The sequence below is a fragment of the Oryx dammah genome, unplaced genomic scaffold (assembly GCF_014754425.2).
Source record: "Oryx dammah isolate SB20612 unplaced genomic scaffold, SCBI_Odam_1.1 HiC_scaffold_20, whole genome shotgun sequence".
NCBI classification, from domain to species: domain Eukaryota; kingdom Metazoa; phylum Chordata; class Mammalia; order Artiodactyla; family Bovidae; genus Oryx; species Oryx dammah.
The window spans coordinates 47894931-47911208 of NW_024070204.1; the positions used below are offsets into that span (position 1 = coordinate 47894931).

The window sequence follows — 16278 nt, forward strand, 5'->3', positions numbered from 1 at the left end:
TTGAGTGCATATGTGTCATTGAATGTAATATCCTCTTCATGTATTGATTCTTTTATCATTATGTAGTGTCTTTCTTTAGCCTTTTTATGGCTTTTTTTTTGATAACTGTTTTGTTTATATGAGTGTTGCATCCCCCACTTTATTGTCATTTTCACTTGCATGAAATACCTTTTTCCATCTCTGCACTTTCAGTCCTTTGTCTTGGAGTGTCTCGTTGCTTTCTTAAAAGAACTAGGTTTTGTCTTTATTGAGCCACTATTATATTTTGTTTCCTATTGCATTATTTTTTGTTGTTAACATTTTTTAAAAGATTTATTTGTTTTTATTTATTTACGGCTGTACTGGGTCTTAATTGCTCTGCACAGGCATTCTCCACTTGTGGTGAGTGGGGGCTACTCTCTAGTTGCTGTGCATGGGCTTCTCATTCCAGTGGTTTCTCTTGTTGTGGACCACAGGCTCTTGATGCATGGGCTTCAGTAGTTGCAACTCATGGGCTCTAGAGCACAGGCTCAGTAGTTGTGGCACACAGGCTTAGTTGTCCCACCTCATGTGGGATCTTCCTGAACCAGGGATTGAATCTGTGTCTCCTGTATTGGTGAATTCTTCACCACTGAGGCACCAGGGAGGGCTGCTCTTACCACTTTTTTTCTCCTTTATTTTTATGTGATTTATTTTGTTGTTTTTCTAATGTGCTTACTAGTTGAGATGGATGTTTATCTAATAATATTCAGTTCTTATTGTATAAAAATTTAATTTCTGATATATATCATTATCATACAATTCTAAGTATTTCTAAAGTTCCATTGTAATTTTTCTGCTTTGAATTGTTTTGTATAGAAGTGTTTTAAAATTTATTTCCAAATGTAAGAGAATTTTAAAATTGTATAATTGAGTTATACTGTCATATTAATTTTCAGTATATTATAGTGATTTGCTATTTTTATAGATTATACCCCATACAGAGTTAGTATAAAATATTGACCATATTCCTTGTGCTGTATATTACATCCCTGTAGCTATTTATAACTAGTAGTTTGTACCTCTTACCTCCCCTTCAACTATTTCATACCTCCCTCACCCTTCTCCCATGTGGCAAACCACTACTTCATTTTCTATATCTGTTCATCTTTTCTGTTTTTGTATATCAGTTGACTTGTTTTATTTTTTAGATTCCACATATAAGCAAAAATATACAGTATTTGTCTTCTAGCAACTTTTAATTTGATTGCATTGCAATTAGAGAATTTTGTGTATGTGATACTGATTTTTGAAATTGTTGAATTTACATTTTGGCCTTCTATGTGGTCGGTTTTTATGAACATTCTATTGAAGAATGTCAGTTGTTTAATGTTTTTAGTTCTGTGAATGTTTACAGTGTTCTGTGGATGATTGTAATTTATCTGTTCTCCTTTGACAGTTTTTCTTGGCTGTTATAGACAGTGCTTATCAAAACATTTTTATGTGTATCTGTGTTACCATGTGAGTGTATCCACAGGAAAAATTATAATAGTATATTTTCAAAAAGTATTTTCTTTTAAAACTAGGATCAAGATTGATCTAGTTTATAGTTTCAATATTGTATATGATTCGTGTTTGTTTCCCTATGTCCTTGACTAGTCTTGGTATTAAAAAAAATATTTATTGGAATATAGTTGCTTTACAATGTTATGTTATTTTCTATTGTACAGCAAAGTGAACCAGTTATATATATATTTCCACTTGTTTGGATTTCCTTTCCATAGAGCAATGAGTTCCCTGTGCTATACAGTAGGATTTTCTTTAGTTACCTATTTTACACATAGCACCAATAGTATATATACATGAATCCCAGTCTTCCAGTTCATCCTTCCCCCCACCGCCTGCCTCTTGGTATCTATATATTTGTTTTCTATGTCTGTGACTCTATTTCTGCTTTGCAAATACGTTCATCCATACTATTTTTCTATATTCCACATTTATGCATTAATATATGATACTTGTTTTTATGACTTTCTTCATTCTCTATGACAGTCTCTAGGTACATCCATGTCTCTACAAGTGACCCAATTTCATTCCTTTTTATGGCCGAGTAATATTCCATTGTCTGTGTGTACCACATCTTTATTCATTTCCTCTGTTGATGGAAATTTTGCTTGCTTCCCTGTCCTGGCTTTTGTAAATAGTGCTGCAGTGAACATTGGGGTACATGTGTCCTTATGAATTATGTTTTTCTCTGGGTATATGCCCAGTGTTGAGATTGCTGGGTCATACGGTCCTTATGTTTTTAGTAGTTTTTAGGAACCTCCGTTGGAGAAGGCAATGGCAACCCACTACAGTACTCTTGCCTGGAAAATCCCATGGACAGAGGAGCCTAGTAGGCTGCAGTTCATGGGGTTACAAAGAGTCAGACACTTACTGAGTGACTTCACTTTCACTTTTCACTTTCATGCATTGGAGAAGGCAATGGCAACCCACTCCAGTGTTCTTGCCTGGAGAATCCCAGGGATGGCAGAGCCTGGTGGGCTGCCGTCTATGGGGTTGCACAGAGTCGGACACGACTGAAACGATTTAGCAGCAGCAGGAACCTCCATATTGTTCTCCATAGTGCCTGTATCAATTTAACCTTCCCACCAACAGTGTAAGAGGGTCTCTTTTCTCCACACACTCTCCAGCATTTGTTGTTTGTGGACTTTTTGATGTTGGCCATCCTGACTTGTGTGAGGTGATACCTCATTGTGCTTTTGATTGGCATTTCTCTAATAATTAGTGATGTTGAGCATCTTTTCATGTGTTTGTTGGCAATCTCTATGTCTTCTTTGGAGAAATGTCTGGTCTTCTGGTGGTGGTTTAGTCACTAAGTCATGTCCAACTCTTGGAACCCCATGGGCTGTAGCCTGCCAGTCTCCTCTGTCCATGGTATTCTCCAGGCAAGAATACTGGAATAGGTTGCCATTTCTTTCTTCAGAGGATCTTCCCAACCCAGAGATCTAACCTGGGTCTCCTGCATTGCAGGCAGATTCTTTACCAACTTAGCTATGAGGAAAGCCCATTTAGGTCTTCTGCTAGATTTGTATTAGCAAACTGTTCCAGGAAGTCAGTCATGGTTGGGAAAAGTTATATTCTTCTTTTGATTTTCAGTATCTTTAATTATCACCAAGAGTAGCCCTTTTCTACTAGTCTACTCATCTTTCTTATTGCTGTGTAAAATTCCTCCTGTGCCATGTGCATGGCACATTTAAATGGTTTAAAGCTTGCTTACCACCAGGATACTTTTTTGTTATTTTGACTTGGTTCAAATGTTATTTACTTTAGAAATGGGTGATGGATCATCTCGAAGAGATCATTTCATGAGAAGTGGATTTGCCTCTGGGAGGAGTTTGGGAAACAGAGGTAAGTATCTTTTTTTAACCATCTATTATAATAGGTGAATAGTGGAATGAATAGAGGCTTTTATGGCTGTTTCAGTTCAGTTCAGTCACTCAGTTGTGTCCTGACTCTTTGCAACCCTGAGAATTGCAGCACGCCAGGCCTCCCTGTCCATCACCAACTCCTGGAGTTTACCCAAACTCATGTCCATTGAGTCAGTGATGCCATCCAGCCATCTCATCCTCTGTCATCCCCTTCTCCTCCTGCCCCCAATCCCTCCCAGCATCAGGGTCTTTTCCAATGAGTCAACTCTTTGCATTAGGTGGCCAAAGTACTGGAGTTTCAGCTTCAGCATCAGTCCTTCCAAAGAACACCCAGGACTGATCTCCTTTAGGATGGACTGGTTGGATCACCTTGCAGTCCAAGGGACTCTCAAGAATCTTCTCCAACACCACAGTTCAAAAGCATCAATTCTTCGGCGCTCAGCTTTCTTCACAGTCCAACTCTCACATCCATACATGACCACTGGAAAAACTATAGCCTTGACTAGATGGACCTTTGTTGGCAAAGTAATGTCTCTGCTTTTCAATACGCTCTCTAGGTTGGTCATAACTTTTCTTCCAAGGAGTAAGTGTCTTTTAATTTCATGGCTGCAATCACCATCTGCAGTGATTTTGGAGCCCCCCAAAATAAAGTCTGACACTGTTTCCACTGTTTCCCCATCTATTTCCCATGAAGTGATGGGACCAGATGCCATGATCTTCGTTTTCTGAATGTTGAGCTTTAAGCCAACTTTTCACTGTCCTCTTTCACTTTCATCAAGAGGCTTTTTAGTTCCTCTTCACTTTCTACCATAAGGGTGGTATCATGTGCATATCTGAGGTTATTGATATTTCTCCTGGCAATCTTGATTCCAGCTTGTGCTACTTCCAGCCTGGCGTTTCTCATGATGTACTCTGCATATAAGTTAAAAAAGCAGGGTGACAGTATACAGCCTTGACATACTCCTTTTCCTGTTTGGAACTAGCCTGTTGTTCCACGTCCAGTTCTAACTGTTGCTTCCTGACCTGCATATAGGTTTTTCAAGAGGCAGATTAGTGCAAGGTAAATCTGATATAACTTAGTGTACAGTAGACTGTGTTGGGATGATGAATTTTTTTTTAATACCAGTATTCTTTTCACTCTTTTACTTTTTAAGATAGTAGGAAATAGTTGAATTGATTAGATGGGTAGATTGATTAGAGAGTTGCTTCCCAGAGCTGCTGCTTAATGTGTTGATGGTTTTTGTTGCCAATTGGCATGGAAGGAATGAGAGAAACTCCAGAAACTAGAATATGAAGGACCTCTTTCTTAAGTTTTATGTTTTTCAAGAAAAGGCAGTATGTGAAACAGTTCTGTTAGCTCGCTAGTATTAAGAGGTTGTTTTCCCAAAATTCAAAATTTTTATTATCACTTTTAGAGCAGTCAGCACTAGATTTGACAGATAATGACCCAGCAAAATATTTCCCTCCATTCCATTTTTAGATTTGTTATTAAAATGCTGAAAATATTCTGCACTGCATTTTAGTATAGTGCAACAAAATATTATTAGAACCTTAAATGGTCATATGGATTTTTAAATAAATTTCTCTTATGGGATGCCGTAAGCTAGGGTTAATAGTTTTAAATATACATGACACTTCTTCTTCAATATATTAAATGTTACTTTTTGAAAAACTTTGGTATTTCTATATATTTTTATTCATTGGCAACTAAAAGTTGGTATATGGTATTTCATTTGCTACTTGGAAAACTTAATTTTTTAAGATAGAGTTAACGTAAGTGTGAATTTTATGTTTTGACGTATTTCTTCTACTAATGAAATTTGTTGAAGATGCATATATATATTTTTATTTTTAAGCCTGCTTATTAAGTAAGAGGCATTAATATTTTGGACCATGTAGTTGTGCTTAGAGATTCAAGTGTGAAGTTTGTTTGCTACTACTAAGAAGTAACAAATACCTTAATATGACACTCAGGGAACTAGTTAATGTTTGGATATATTTTAAAATCCTAATTTAGAATGATATTTTTTGATGCAGACTTCTAAACATTGTTGAATAGAGCCTTTTAAAATGAGAAAACCATCACTGAGATTTTACTATGAATTGTTATGTTGTAGATTTAAATACATTAAATTTCTGATCAAAACTCTCTGAATATTGATACTTTAAAAAGTTTTGAAAAATCTGAAAAAGAATGAATATATGTATATGTAAACTGAATCACTTTGTATACCTGAAACTAACACAAAATTGTAAATTAATTGTACTCTGATAATACTTAAGAAAAAAGTTATCTTTAATACTGCATATAATCCTGGTAATTTATAGAAGAACCACACCTTTCCTAAATGATTCAGTTTAACATTCTAGTTCGTTTCAATATCTATGGTATTTTTCTCACAACTTGGATATATTTAGTAATGTGGTTCTAAAATTGACTTTTAATTACCTAACATATATATTGACTAGCTTTTTATCTTCTGTGAAGTATGGCCTAAAAAGCCTTAACTTCCTGAATCACATGCTTTTTTAGAATATGATAAAAATACTGATAGTTGCATATACACAGTTTTACATGTGGCATTAGGAGTTTCACAGATCTCTTAGCTCCTCTGTATTAGGATATTACAGATGTAGGGAAGACAATTTGTGAAAATCACAAGATAATGATAATTATCCTAGTGATAATTTAAAGTGGCTATTTATGATGTTTTGGGTGCTTTAAGTTTGTTTTAAATAACTGTGCTGCTTGACATAGAAACTCTGCCCTCAAAATTCTTAATTTAGTGGTAGAGAAGCACATGCAAAGAAGTATTGCTTAAAAAGAGATACACATAGTATGCTGTGGGAATGTGATTGATGAATTGATTACAGTTGGAGGACTGAAGGAGGACTTCACAGAAGAGGTGGGTTTTGAATCAGGCTTTTGAAGAGTGAAAAGAATTTTGCTAGGAAAAATAGGAAAGCAAGGAATGTCATGCTGAAGGAATAACATTTAGGAAATAGAACATATTAGAAGTTCACAGATTGGAGGATGGGAAGTTGTTTTATGAATTAAAATGTTGGGTGTTCAGAGTTGCACGATAGTGAAGTCGCTCAGTTGTGTCCTTTGCGACCCCATGGACACCAGGTTCCTCCCTCCATGGGATTTTCTAGGCAAGAGAACTGGAGTGGGTTGCCTTTCCCTTCTCCAGGGAACTTCCCAACCCAGGGATCGAACCCAGGTCTCCCGCATTGTAGATAGATGCTTTACCGTCTGAGCCACCAGGGAAGTCCAGAGTTGTATAGTGGGATATAAAACTAAGACGGTTGATACAGGGAAATGCTATAAAGGAGTGGGAGATAAAGGGAAGTGGTATTCTTAGCATTTTTTCATTATTATATAGCTCCTTCTTAATTCTAATTTTAAAAAGTAGATTGAGAGTGATTTAAGTACTAGAAAAATGAATCGGGACTTCCCTGGTGGTCCAGTGACTTAAGACTCTATGCCGATACCAGTGGCCCTGGTTTGATCCTTGGTCAGGGAACTAGATCCCACATGCTGCAACTAAGAGTTTTCATGATGCAACTAAGACTTGGTGCAGCCAAATAAATAGTAAATGTTTTTTAAAAAAATGAATAATTACAGGACAAGAGTATAGAGTTTTCATTAGCAGTGACTTTCACATAGAGGTATAATGTAAATAGCTGGATCTATCAGGGTGAGGTTTCAATATATAGAAGATCAGAGTTGAATAGAGTTCAATTGTAGAGTTGAATTTCTTGGTTAAAGTTCTCTAGTAAAATAGCAACTAGTTGAGAGCTGTATTTCAGCAGTAGTATATTTATGTTTTTAGTTTGGTATAATGTAAGAATTTTTAAAAAAGAAGTTGCAGGTATATTTTAATTTTATAAGTTCCTGTAACACTCTCTCCTCATCCTTGTAAGTTCCCTTACCACACAGATTCATTTAATTCCTAGTTATTGATGACACACTTGATTTTATACTTTAAAAATTTTTAATTGTATCTGAACTTTTTCAGATCCTGGTGAGTCTAATAAAAGAGAGAATACGTCCACAGTGGGTGGTTTTGGAGTTGGAAAGAGTTTTGGAAACAGAGGTAATCTGCTTATGATGTCTTTCCATTGAAACTTAAGTGACACGTTATAGTCTTTGAATTCTGTTTCCTTTTAACATGCATAGGAAGTGTGTTCCTTCCCCAAGAATTTATGGAGATCGCAAAGGAGTGCTTTCACTTTCGTAAACATAGTTTAGAGCAAAACTTTATGCTGCTTTGGATATGTTTGCTATTCTGTTTAGTTCTCTTGGTTGGTTTCCTTTTTAATAGCCGTGCTACTTGCTGCAGCATCTCGTCAAATTGATTTACCCCACAGGGGAACCCCACGTCTTTTCTCCTCTACTCATGATTTCCTTGCCCTGCTCCTGCAACAAGTGATCTATCTTACACTTCCGGGGTGAACCTGAGTTTCCATCTTTACTTGAACAAAGAACCGGTGGTGGTGGTTTAGTCACTAAGTTGTGTCTGACTCTTGCGACCCCGTGGACTGTAGCCTGCCAGGGGGATTCTCTGGCATGGGATTCTCTGTCCATGGGATTCTCCAGGCAAGAATACTGGAATGGGTTGCCATTTCCTTCTCCAAAAGAACCAGCAGAAGTTTTGAATTTGCATTTTGTTTCTAAAAAAATTTAAAAACTATAAAGTAGAACTTACATAGAGTTTAAGATCAAAACCAATAGTACGTAGATGGAAGACTTCTCAAGCATTTTGGAGACTGAGCACTTGACTTTTCTGGGAAAGGTGTATGGAGGGGAAGGGGCAGTTGTAGAGGGCAGTAGAGTATAATCCTTTTCTGAACCAACTTCAAAGATTGCAAATATTTAAATGAATAAAATAACCAAAAAATCTGTTTTGTTATATATAATCTTTTTGTAGGGACTATCTTTACTTTGAAATTATATATCTGCTTAAGGAAAAAGTGTTATCCATTCATATATAGAGGCCATATATGGCGGGCCTCTATATATGGATACTTACTTTTTTATATGCTAATTGTATATTAAATGTCTCTGGAGTTTAATGCTGGGACATGAGATTTTGTTGAGCCTGAGATGTTAAATGACTTGATATGTAGACACTTTAATGTCTGTCAAAGAGTAATTGATTAGTCTCTGTACTACTGAAGCTGTAATTTAATATATTTTATTATTTAAATTAGATCATGATTGATAGACATTGCATATTGACATTTAATTTTAAGTTACATTATCTAAGTAACTTGTAGTTACTGAGGTACCCTGAGTATCACTTCAGTAAAGATCATTTTATTAAGACTCATATTTTTAAAAATGTATGAAATATTACTGATGGATGTTTTTAAAGTGAATTTTAGAGCTACATCTATATGTTCCAGAGATGCATAGATCTAGACACAAGGTTTTATTAAATGAGAAATTTGAAAGCAGACTTTGGTGAAAGATTGTTTTTAAAATTTTATAAACAGAAGTTGGCAGAATCTCCTTGATACTGAGAAGGGAAAAAGGATATGATATTGGATTATAATTTAGTTGTCCTCCAGCAGATGAGAGTATAATTTATAAAATTCATAAAAATTTGATATTTTGAATAAAAAGTACATAGTGGTTATAGTGAGATACGCACATGCATACCCATGTTTCACTCATGTACATGTGGAGGAATATGTAACATTTCAGGTAATATAAGATTGGCTGGTATTTTAATCTTAATAAATTGACACAAGGCAGAAGTTGTCATACAGTGTATATGCATTCTCATTCACTGTTTATATATATAGTTGTATGCGATTTATACAATTTTAAAGGGACATCATAACTATCAGTCCCTGTAAGGTGTGTGTTTCTCTGTTTCTCTTTCTTCTGCAGAAGAAATTGGTTTTTGGTCATTTGATTCAGGTAATTGTTTTCAGAAATTTGCAAGTTTAATTTTATGTTTCGTGTAGGTTTTTCAAATAACAAGTTTGAAGAAGGTGATAGCTCTGGTTTCTGGAGAGGTAAGTTCACTGTTTTTTGTAGTGACTTAAGAATTTAGTGTCTAGAATACATGTTAAGGAGAAAATAAAATTAAGTATCTTAGTCTGTTCCAGCTCTGATTTATTTAAACATGGTTTTATAAAGCAACTATCATTTCAGTTGCTCAGTCGTGTCCGACTCTTTGTGACCCCATGCACTGCAGCATGCTGGGCTTCCCTGTCCATCAGCAACTCCCAGAGCTTGCTAAAACTCATTTCCATCCAGTCGGTGATGCTATCCAACCATCTCATCCTCTCTTGTCCCCTTCTCCTCCTGCCTTCAATCTTTCTCAGCATCAGGGTCTTCTAATGAGTCAGTTCTTTGCATCAGGTGGCCAAAGTATTGGAGCTTCAGCTTCAGCATCAGTCCTTCCAATGAACATTCAGAATTGACTTCCTTTAGGATTGACTAGTTTGGTCTCCTTGTAGTCCAAGGGACTCTCAAGGGTCTTCTCCAATACCACAGTTCAAAAGCATCAGTTCTTTGGCACTCAGCTTTCTTTATGCTTTCTTTATGGTCCAACTCATATTCATACATGACTAGTGGAGAAACCATAGCTTTGACTAGATGGACCTTTGTCGGCAAGGTAATGTCTCTGCTTTTTAATGCTGTCTAGGTTGGTCATAGCTTTTCTTCCAAGGGGCAGGCGTCTTTTAATTTTATGGCTGCAATCACCATCTGCAGTGATTTTGGAGCCCAAGAAAATAAAGTCTGTTGCTGTTTCCATTGTTTCCCCACCTATTTGCCATGAAGTGATGGGACCAGATACCATGATCTTCATTTTTTGAAAGTTGAATTTTAAGCCAGGTTTTTCACTCTCTTTCACTTTCATCAAGAGGCTCTTTAGTTCCTCTTGGCTTTCTGCCATAAGGGTGGTGTCCTCTGCATATCTGAGGTTATTGATATTTCTCCCAGCTATCTTGATTCCAGCTTGTGCTTCATCCATGAATTCTCCTGGCCAGAATACTGGAGTGGGTAGCCATTCCCTTCTCCAGAGGATCTTCCCAACCCAGGTCTTCCGCATTGCAGGTGGATTCTTTACCAGCTGAGCCACCAGGGAAGCCTCAAAGCAGTATCAATTCAGTTCAGTTCAGTCACTCAGTTGTGTCCGACTCTGTGACCAAAGCAGTATAGGCAGAGCGTTAACCAAGAATTCAGCCTTCCTAATCTGGGCTGTTGTCATCTATCTTAACTAGTCTATGAAGTACAACTTTTGAATGCTGTGTTACATTAAGAAAAAGAAGATAGTAGAAAAGTCAGGAAGCAAAATTTCACTTTCATATATAAGTACAATTTGGGGCATGTAGGTCCTTAAGTGAAGTTGCTCAGTCGTGTCCAACTCTTTGCAACCCCATGGACTATAGCCTACCAGGCTTCTCCATCCATGAGATTTTCCAGGCAAGGGTACTAGAGTGGGTTGCCATTTCCTTCTCCAGGGGATCTTCCTGACCCAGGAATCGAACCCGGGGTCTCCTGCATTGCAGGCAGACGCTTTACCCTCTGAGCCACCAGGGAAGCCCATGTAGGTCCTTATTCAGACTCAAATAAGTATTTCCAGTGGAAAAGGATTCATGAGACTGGATCACTGCTGAACAAAGACATTTATGTAAAGGTCCTGACACTGGTTTGGAGGAATACAGAAAATGGTGAGAATAGAGTATTGTTAGCAGAAGATAAACTACAATAATTAATAATACTTTCCAAGAGAACCTGATTGAGGAGATTTGAGTGAGGCCCTGGATCCTGTATTTAAAAGCCTCCTTGCTGACTCTGATGCCTCTTTCACTTGGTACCCACTGATCTATGGAGTCTTTATAACTTCTCTGCACACAGATACATAGTATATTTTGTGGTTATTTTTCCTGTATCTTTTGTCCCTTAGCTGGTCCAGTATAGCAATAAGCTCAGATTTTAGAATCAGACACCTGGGATTTGAGACCCAGATCCTTCTCTTCCTGTCAGTTGTATTATCTTAAAAAAGCATGTTTAACTTTATATTTCTTTTTCTCTGTTTATAAATTGAGGATATTACCCACCTTATAAGGTTCTTGTGAAGATTTAAAAAGTTAAAATAGAAGTCATTTAGAAGAGTGTCAGATGGATACTAAGTTTTATGTGTTATTATTACATTATTTTTCTATAATAGATTATAACTCATCTTGGGATCATTATCTCATTTTTGTTTGTGCTTAAGTTTATTTTTAACTCTACAGAGATTATTTCTTTTTAAATAACTTTTTATTTTGAAATCATTTGACTCAAAGTTTCAAAAATAGTACAGAAGATTTCTTTCAGCTTGCCTCTGATGTAATTGTACTCCTCACCCAACTTCTTCTAATGTCGTTCAGTTCAGTTGCTCAGTCGTGTCCGACTCTTTGCGACCCCATGAATTGCAGCACGCCAGGCCTCCCTGTCCATCACCAACTCCCAGAGTTCACACAGACTCGCGTCCATTGAGTCAGTGATGCCATCCAGCCATCTCATCCTCTGTCGTCCCCTTCTTCTCCTGCCCCCAATCCCTCCCAGCATCAGAGTCTTTTCCAATGAGTCAACTCTTCACATGAGGTGGCCAAAGTACTGGAGTTTCAGCTTTAGCATCATTCCTTCCAAAGAAATCCCAGGGTTGATCTCCTTCAGAATGGACTGATTGGATCTCCTTGCAGTCCGAGGGACTCTCAAGAGTCTTCTCTAACACCACAGTTCAAAAGCATCAATCCTTCGGCGCTCAGCCTTCTTCACAGTTCAACTCTCACATCCATACATGACTACTGGAAAAACCATAGCCTTGACTAGACGGACCTTAGTTGTCATTAGCCTATTTTAATTCCCAGTGTGGTCAAAATAACTGTAAGTTTGTTTTAGGAGAACAGTTGGCCAAAGGTTATGTGAGGTGGGTTTTCTTTCCTATATGACAATAAATGCTACCATCATCATTATTCCAGATGATGATGAATTATTATATCATCAAATAATAATTCCATTATTCTAGATTATTCTAAGAATCTTTCCAGAATTCTTTTTCCTCTTCAACCCCCTTGTATGAAATCTTGCTTCCGAGAAGGTGGTCTTGATATTAAATGACTCTTCAGGAATATTGTCAATTGTTGATGTCAGCTCAAATAGGAGCCTGCAACAAGAGCTGTGGGCCATTGTTTATTATAAATCAATATTAATTGAGTAGATTAGTACTTTTGTACATAAACAACTGATAGCTTTTAATCTGTTTAGCCACATATGTCATCACTGGGACCTAAAGTTTTCGAGTACTAAATGTTAGTGATATGTACAAAGATTCCTTGAAACCATCTTGATATTTTCCAAATATGGCTTTATTGGAATCTTCTAGAAAGCTTAAAGTTATTACTGAAAGTTATATCAATAATGTATAATTTTTTAATTTAGAAAAATTGTTCATTCCTTGATGTCACTCTGCACATTCAAAATGAATCTCTCTAGGGTGGGTTCTAATAATTTATTTGTAACCAACTTTCCTGATATTTTTTAGTCATCCTTCAATGTAGTGGTCCTCATACTACTATGTAGAAACTCTGGTAATGTTAGTTAATAATGTCACTAAGAACAGAAAGCCAGGATATCCCCAAATGCTTCCATTAGGATGGATGGGGGAAAGTTTGCATATGTTAAAAAAAACACTAATGTCTCAGGTTTATTAAGAAAGACAATTTACAGAAATAATGATGACATTATAAATATAATAGTTATGCATTTCTGAGATCCATTTGACTACTCAGCTGTTCAGATATTTCTGAAACTGTTTCATGACATTTATGAAATTCTTATTTTTTGGCTGTGCTCAGAACTTGACAGATACATGCTTAACATTTAGTATTTAGGTATATTAGGTGATTTTTAAAAAGAATTGACTGAATAATGTGTTTGTATTTTGTTGTTATAGTTATTTTAAAATTTAAAATTTTGCTCATATGTTAGTTTATGAATATATTTTTCTCAGTAATTTCTCTTGTGACAGTACTACTTCAATAATTATTTAGATGCTATTCACATGTTAAATTTTTATTCAAGAGTCTAGTAATGACTGTGAAGATAATCAAACACGGAACAGAGGGTTTTCCAAGAGAGGCGGTAAGGACCATGTTTTGGAACAACTTGTACTTAAGACAGAAATTAAACTGAAAAATTGATTTTGGAAGAGCTGAAAGAAAAATTTTGGTGGTGAAAACCTTTCAAGAAAAATACTTTGGCATTCCTTTATGCTGTTAATATTTGAGTTAATATTCAGTAGGTGTCTCTCCTGCTTTCTGATGTCACTGGATTTGTCTTTTCCTAAGACCACCAGAGTATTCTATGAAGTACGAAAGGTGGGACTGTGTGAATCTTGGTCAGTCACAGTATAGATAACTGGAATGTCTTTGTCTCTGAGTAGGAACATCGGAGATATGGGGGAAGGGAGAAATTGTAGATTAATTACCATACTTGCTAATCCTGCCTCTACTTGAGGTGAGATGGTATAAAAGTGCTCAGTTCTGGATTATCTATAGGCAGACATGTTAAAATAGCAACAATATCCACGAAAGACCACAGTGAGCTTATAAAATTGCTACAAATGTGAAAATATATTTATGATAGAACTTTAGTGTTTGGAGCTGCACTAGATACATCAGATACATCATAGTTTTTGCTGTAACTTGGAGATATACTTTTCCCTTGCCTATTAGAGATGATTGGCTCATTGAATAGATCATTGAGTAGCAGGCCTTCCTAGTGAAGCTGAGACTTGCTGTGGATTTCACTATAGCCTTGGTTGAGTTGTGAGGTGGGTGTAGGAATTTGGTGGTGAATGAGGGATGGCTTATTTGTCTCGTAAGCTGAGTCTTTAATGGCAATTGCAGGGGTTCCTGCAATGATGGGGTGGACATTTAGTTAAGAAACAGACTCCTCTTTCAACATTGCTTTCCTTCCCCCTTTAACAAGCAGTTTTGACACTAATGTTCCTAAAACATAGCTCTTACTTAATTTTTTTGGTTTTCTGCAGAACAGTGATTATCTTTCTTACTATTCAGTTTTCTTTAAATCATATTAATTCATATTTAAGTGAAGCAGTGAAAAGCCAGTTGCAGCTCTTTGTGCTTGATCCTGGTTTATTGACTAGTGTAGGTTGTCTAGTAGGGTGTCCCTGATTGTTATTTTCTTTAGATGTATACATTTGAAGGTAGAAAATTTGTGTGTGACACGGTGGTCACTCAGTGTGTAAATAAATAGAACTGTATCTAAGTTTATGTTGAAGTATGATGTCATACAGGAACCGGTAGGTGCATATGTCATGAATGTATACAGCTCAGTGATTTTTCAGTAACTGAAAACACCTGGGTTCTCTGTTTTCCCAAGCATGCAGATCAGGAGTAGAAATTACTAGATCCTCAAAAACCCCTTTCATGCTCATTTTTAGTCATTAGCACTGCCCTTCCAGTTAATCTCTATTCCGACTTCTAGCAGCATAAATTTTTAAAAATTTTGTACTTAATATAAATGGAATCACATAGTGTATTTTTGTGTCTAGCTTCCTCTTAATGTAATTGTGAGATTGTCTTATTGTTGGTTGCAGTTGAAGATCATTATTGCTATATAGTGTTCTTTTGTTCTCCTGTTCTGCTAATGATGGGTACTTGGATTTTGTACAGTTTTGGACTGTTCTGAAACTGCTGCTCTGAACATTCAAGTACATTTCTTTTGGTGACACTTGTTAGTGTTTGTCTTTTTGACTGTAGTCATTCTAATGGATATAAAGTGGTATCTCATTATCATTTTTTATAATTGACATATAGTTGATGTATAATATTTTGTAAATTAAAAGTATCAAAACATAGTGATTCATACCTTTTAAAGGTTATACTCCATTTATAGTTTTTATGAAACGTTGGCTGTATCCTCTGTATTGCACAACATATCCTTGTATCATTGTGATTTTGATTTGCATTTCCTGATGACTGTGATGTTGAGCAGCTCTCCATGTGTATCTTGGTCATTTGTATACACAAATCTTCCAGACAGAAAATCAGTAAGGCAACAGAGGTCCTAAATGACATATTAGAACAGTTAAGAATTAATTGATATTTTCAGGACATTCAGTTCATTTCAGTCACTCAGGCTCTCTGCGACCCTGTGGACTGCAGCACACCAGGCTTCCCTGTCCATCACCAACACCCATAGCTTGTTCAAACTCATGTCCCTTGAGTTGGTGATGCCATCCAACCATCTCATCCTCTGTCGTTCCCTTCTCCTCCCACCTTCAATCTTTCCCAGCATCAGGGTCTTTTCCGAGTCAGTTCTTCACATCAGGTGGCCAAAGTATTGGAGTTACAGCTTCAGCATCAGTCCTTCCAATGAATAGTCAGGAATTATTTGCTTTAGGATTCACTGGTTTGATCTCCTTGCAGTCCAAGGGACTCTGAAGAGTCTTCTCCAACACCACAGTGTTTATAGGTGTCACTTTTTCTTTCTAGTCACTTTTAGGTTTTGTTCGCAAAGCAAATAGTGGATTTTTTTTTTTTTTTAAACATAGCTTTTGTCTATTTACTGGTAAAGTTGATCATTTATAGGTCAAATACAGCATTTCTTTTTAGTAACTATCTGTTGATGGCTTAAAATATTAAAGTCATTGAATTATGCAAGGCTTAAATTAACTTGGCCACCATGTCCCCAAGATTGCTTTGTTGGTTTTTGTGTCGTTTTTGTGTTTGTGTTTTAATATTATAGGTTATCAAGACGGAAATGATTCAGAAGCTTCAGGATCGTCCAGAAGAGGTGGAAGAGGTAGTTTCCGAGGTTGCCGTGGAGGATTTGGTTTAGGAAGTCCAAGTT

The 16278-nt window shown here is 36.5% G+C and overlaps 1 protein-coding gene across 1 annotated transcript in view; it reads left to right on the forward strand.

Annotated features, from left to right (window-relative positions):
• Positions 1–16278, forward strand: part of DDX4 (DEAD-box helicase 4) — a 71149-nt gene that overhangs the window by 22881 nt on the left and 31990 nt on the right. Inside the window, exons 3-7 of the mRNA XM_040262547.1 lie at positions 3292–3369; positions 7412–7489; positions 9369–9419; positions 13483–13542; positions 16174–16275. Of these exons, the coding sequence (XP_040118481.1) occupies positions 3292–3369; positions 7412–7489; positions 9369–9419; positions 13483–13542; positions 16174–16275 (369 nt within the window). The remainder of the gene's footprint in view (positions 1–3291; positions 3370–7411; positions 7490–9368; positions 9420–13482; positions 13543–16173; positions 16276–16278) is intronic.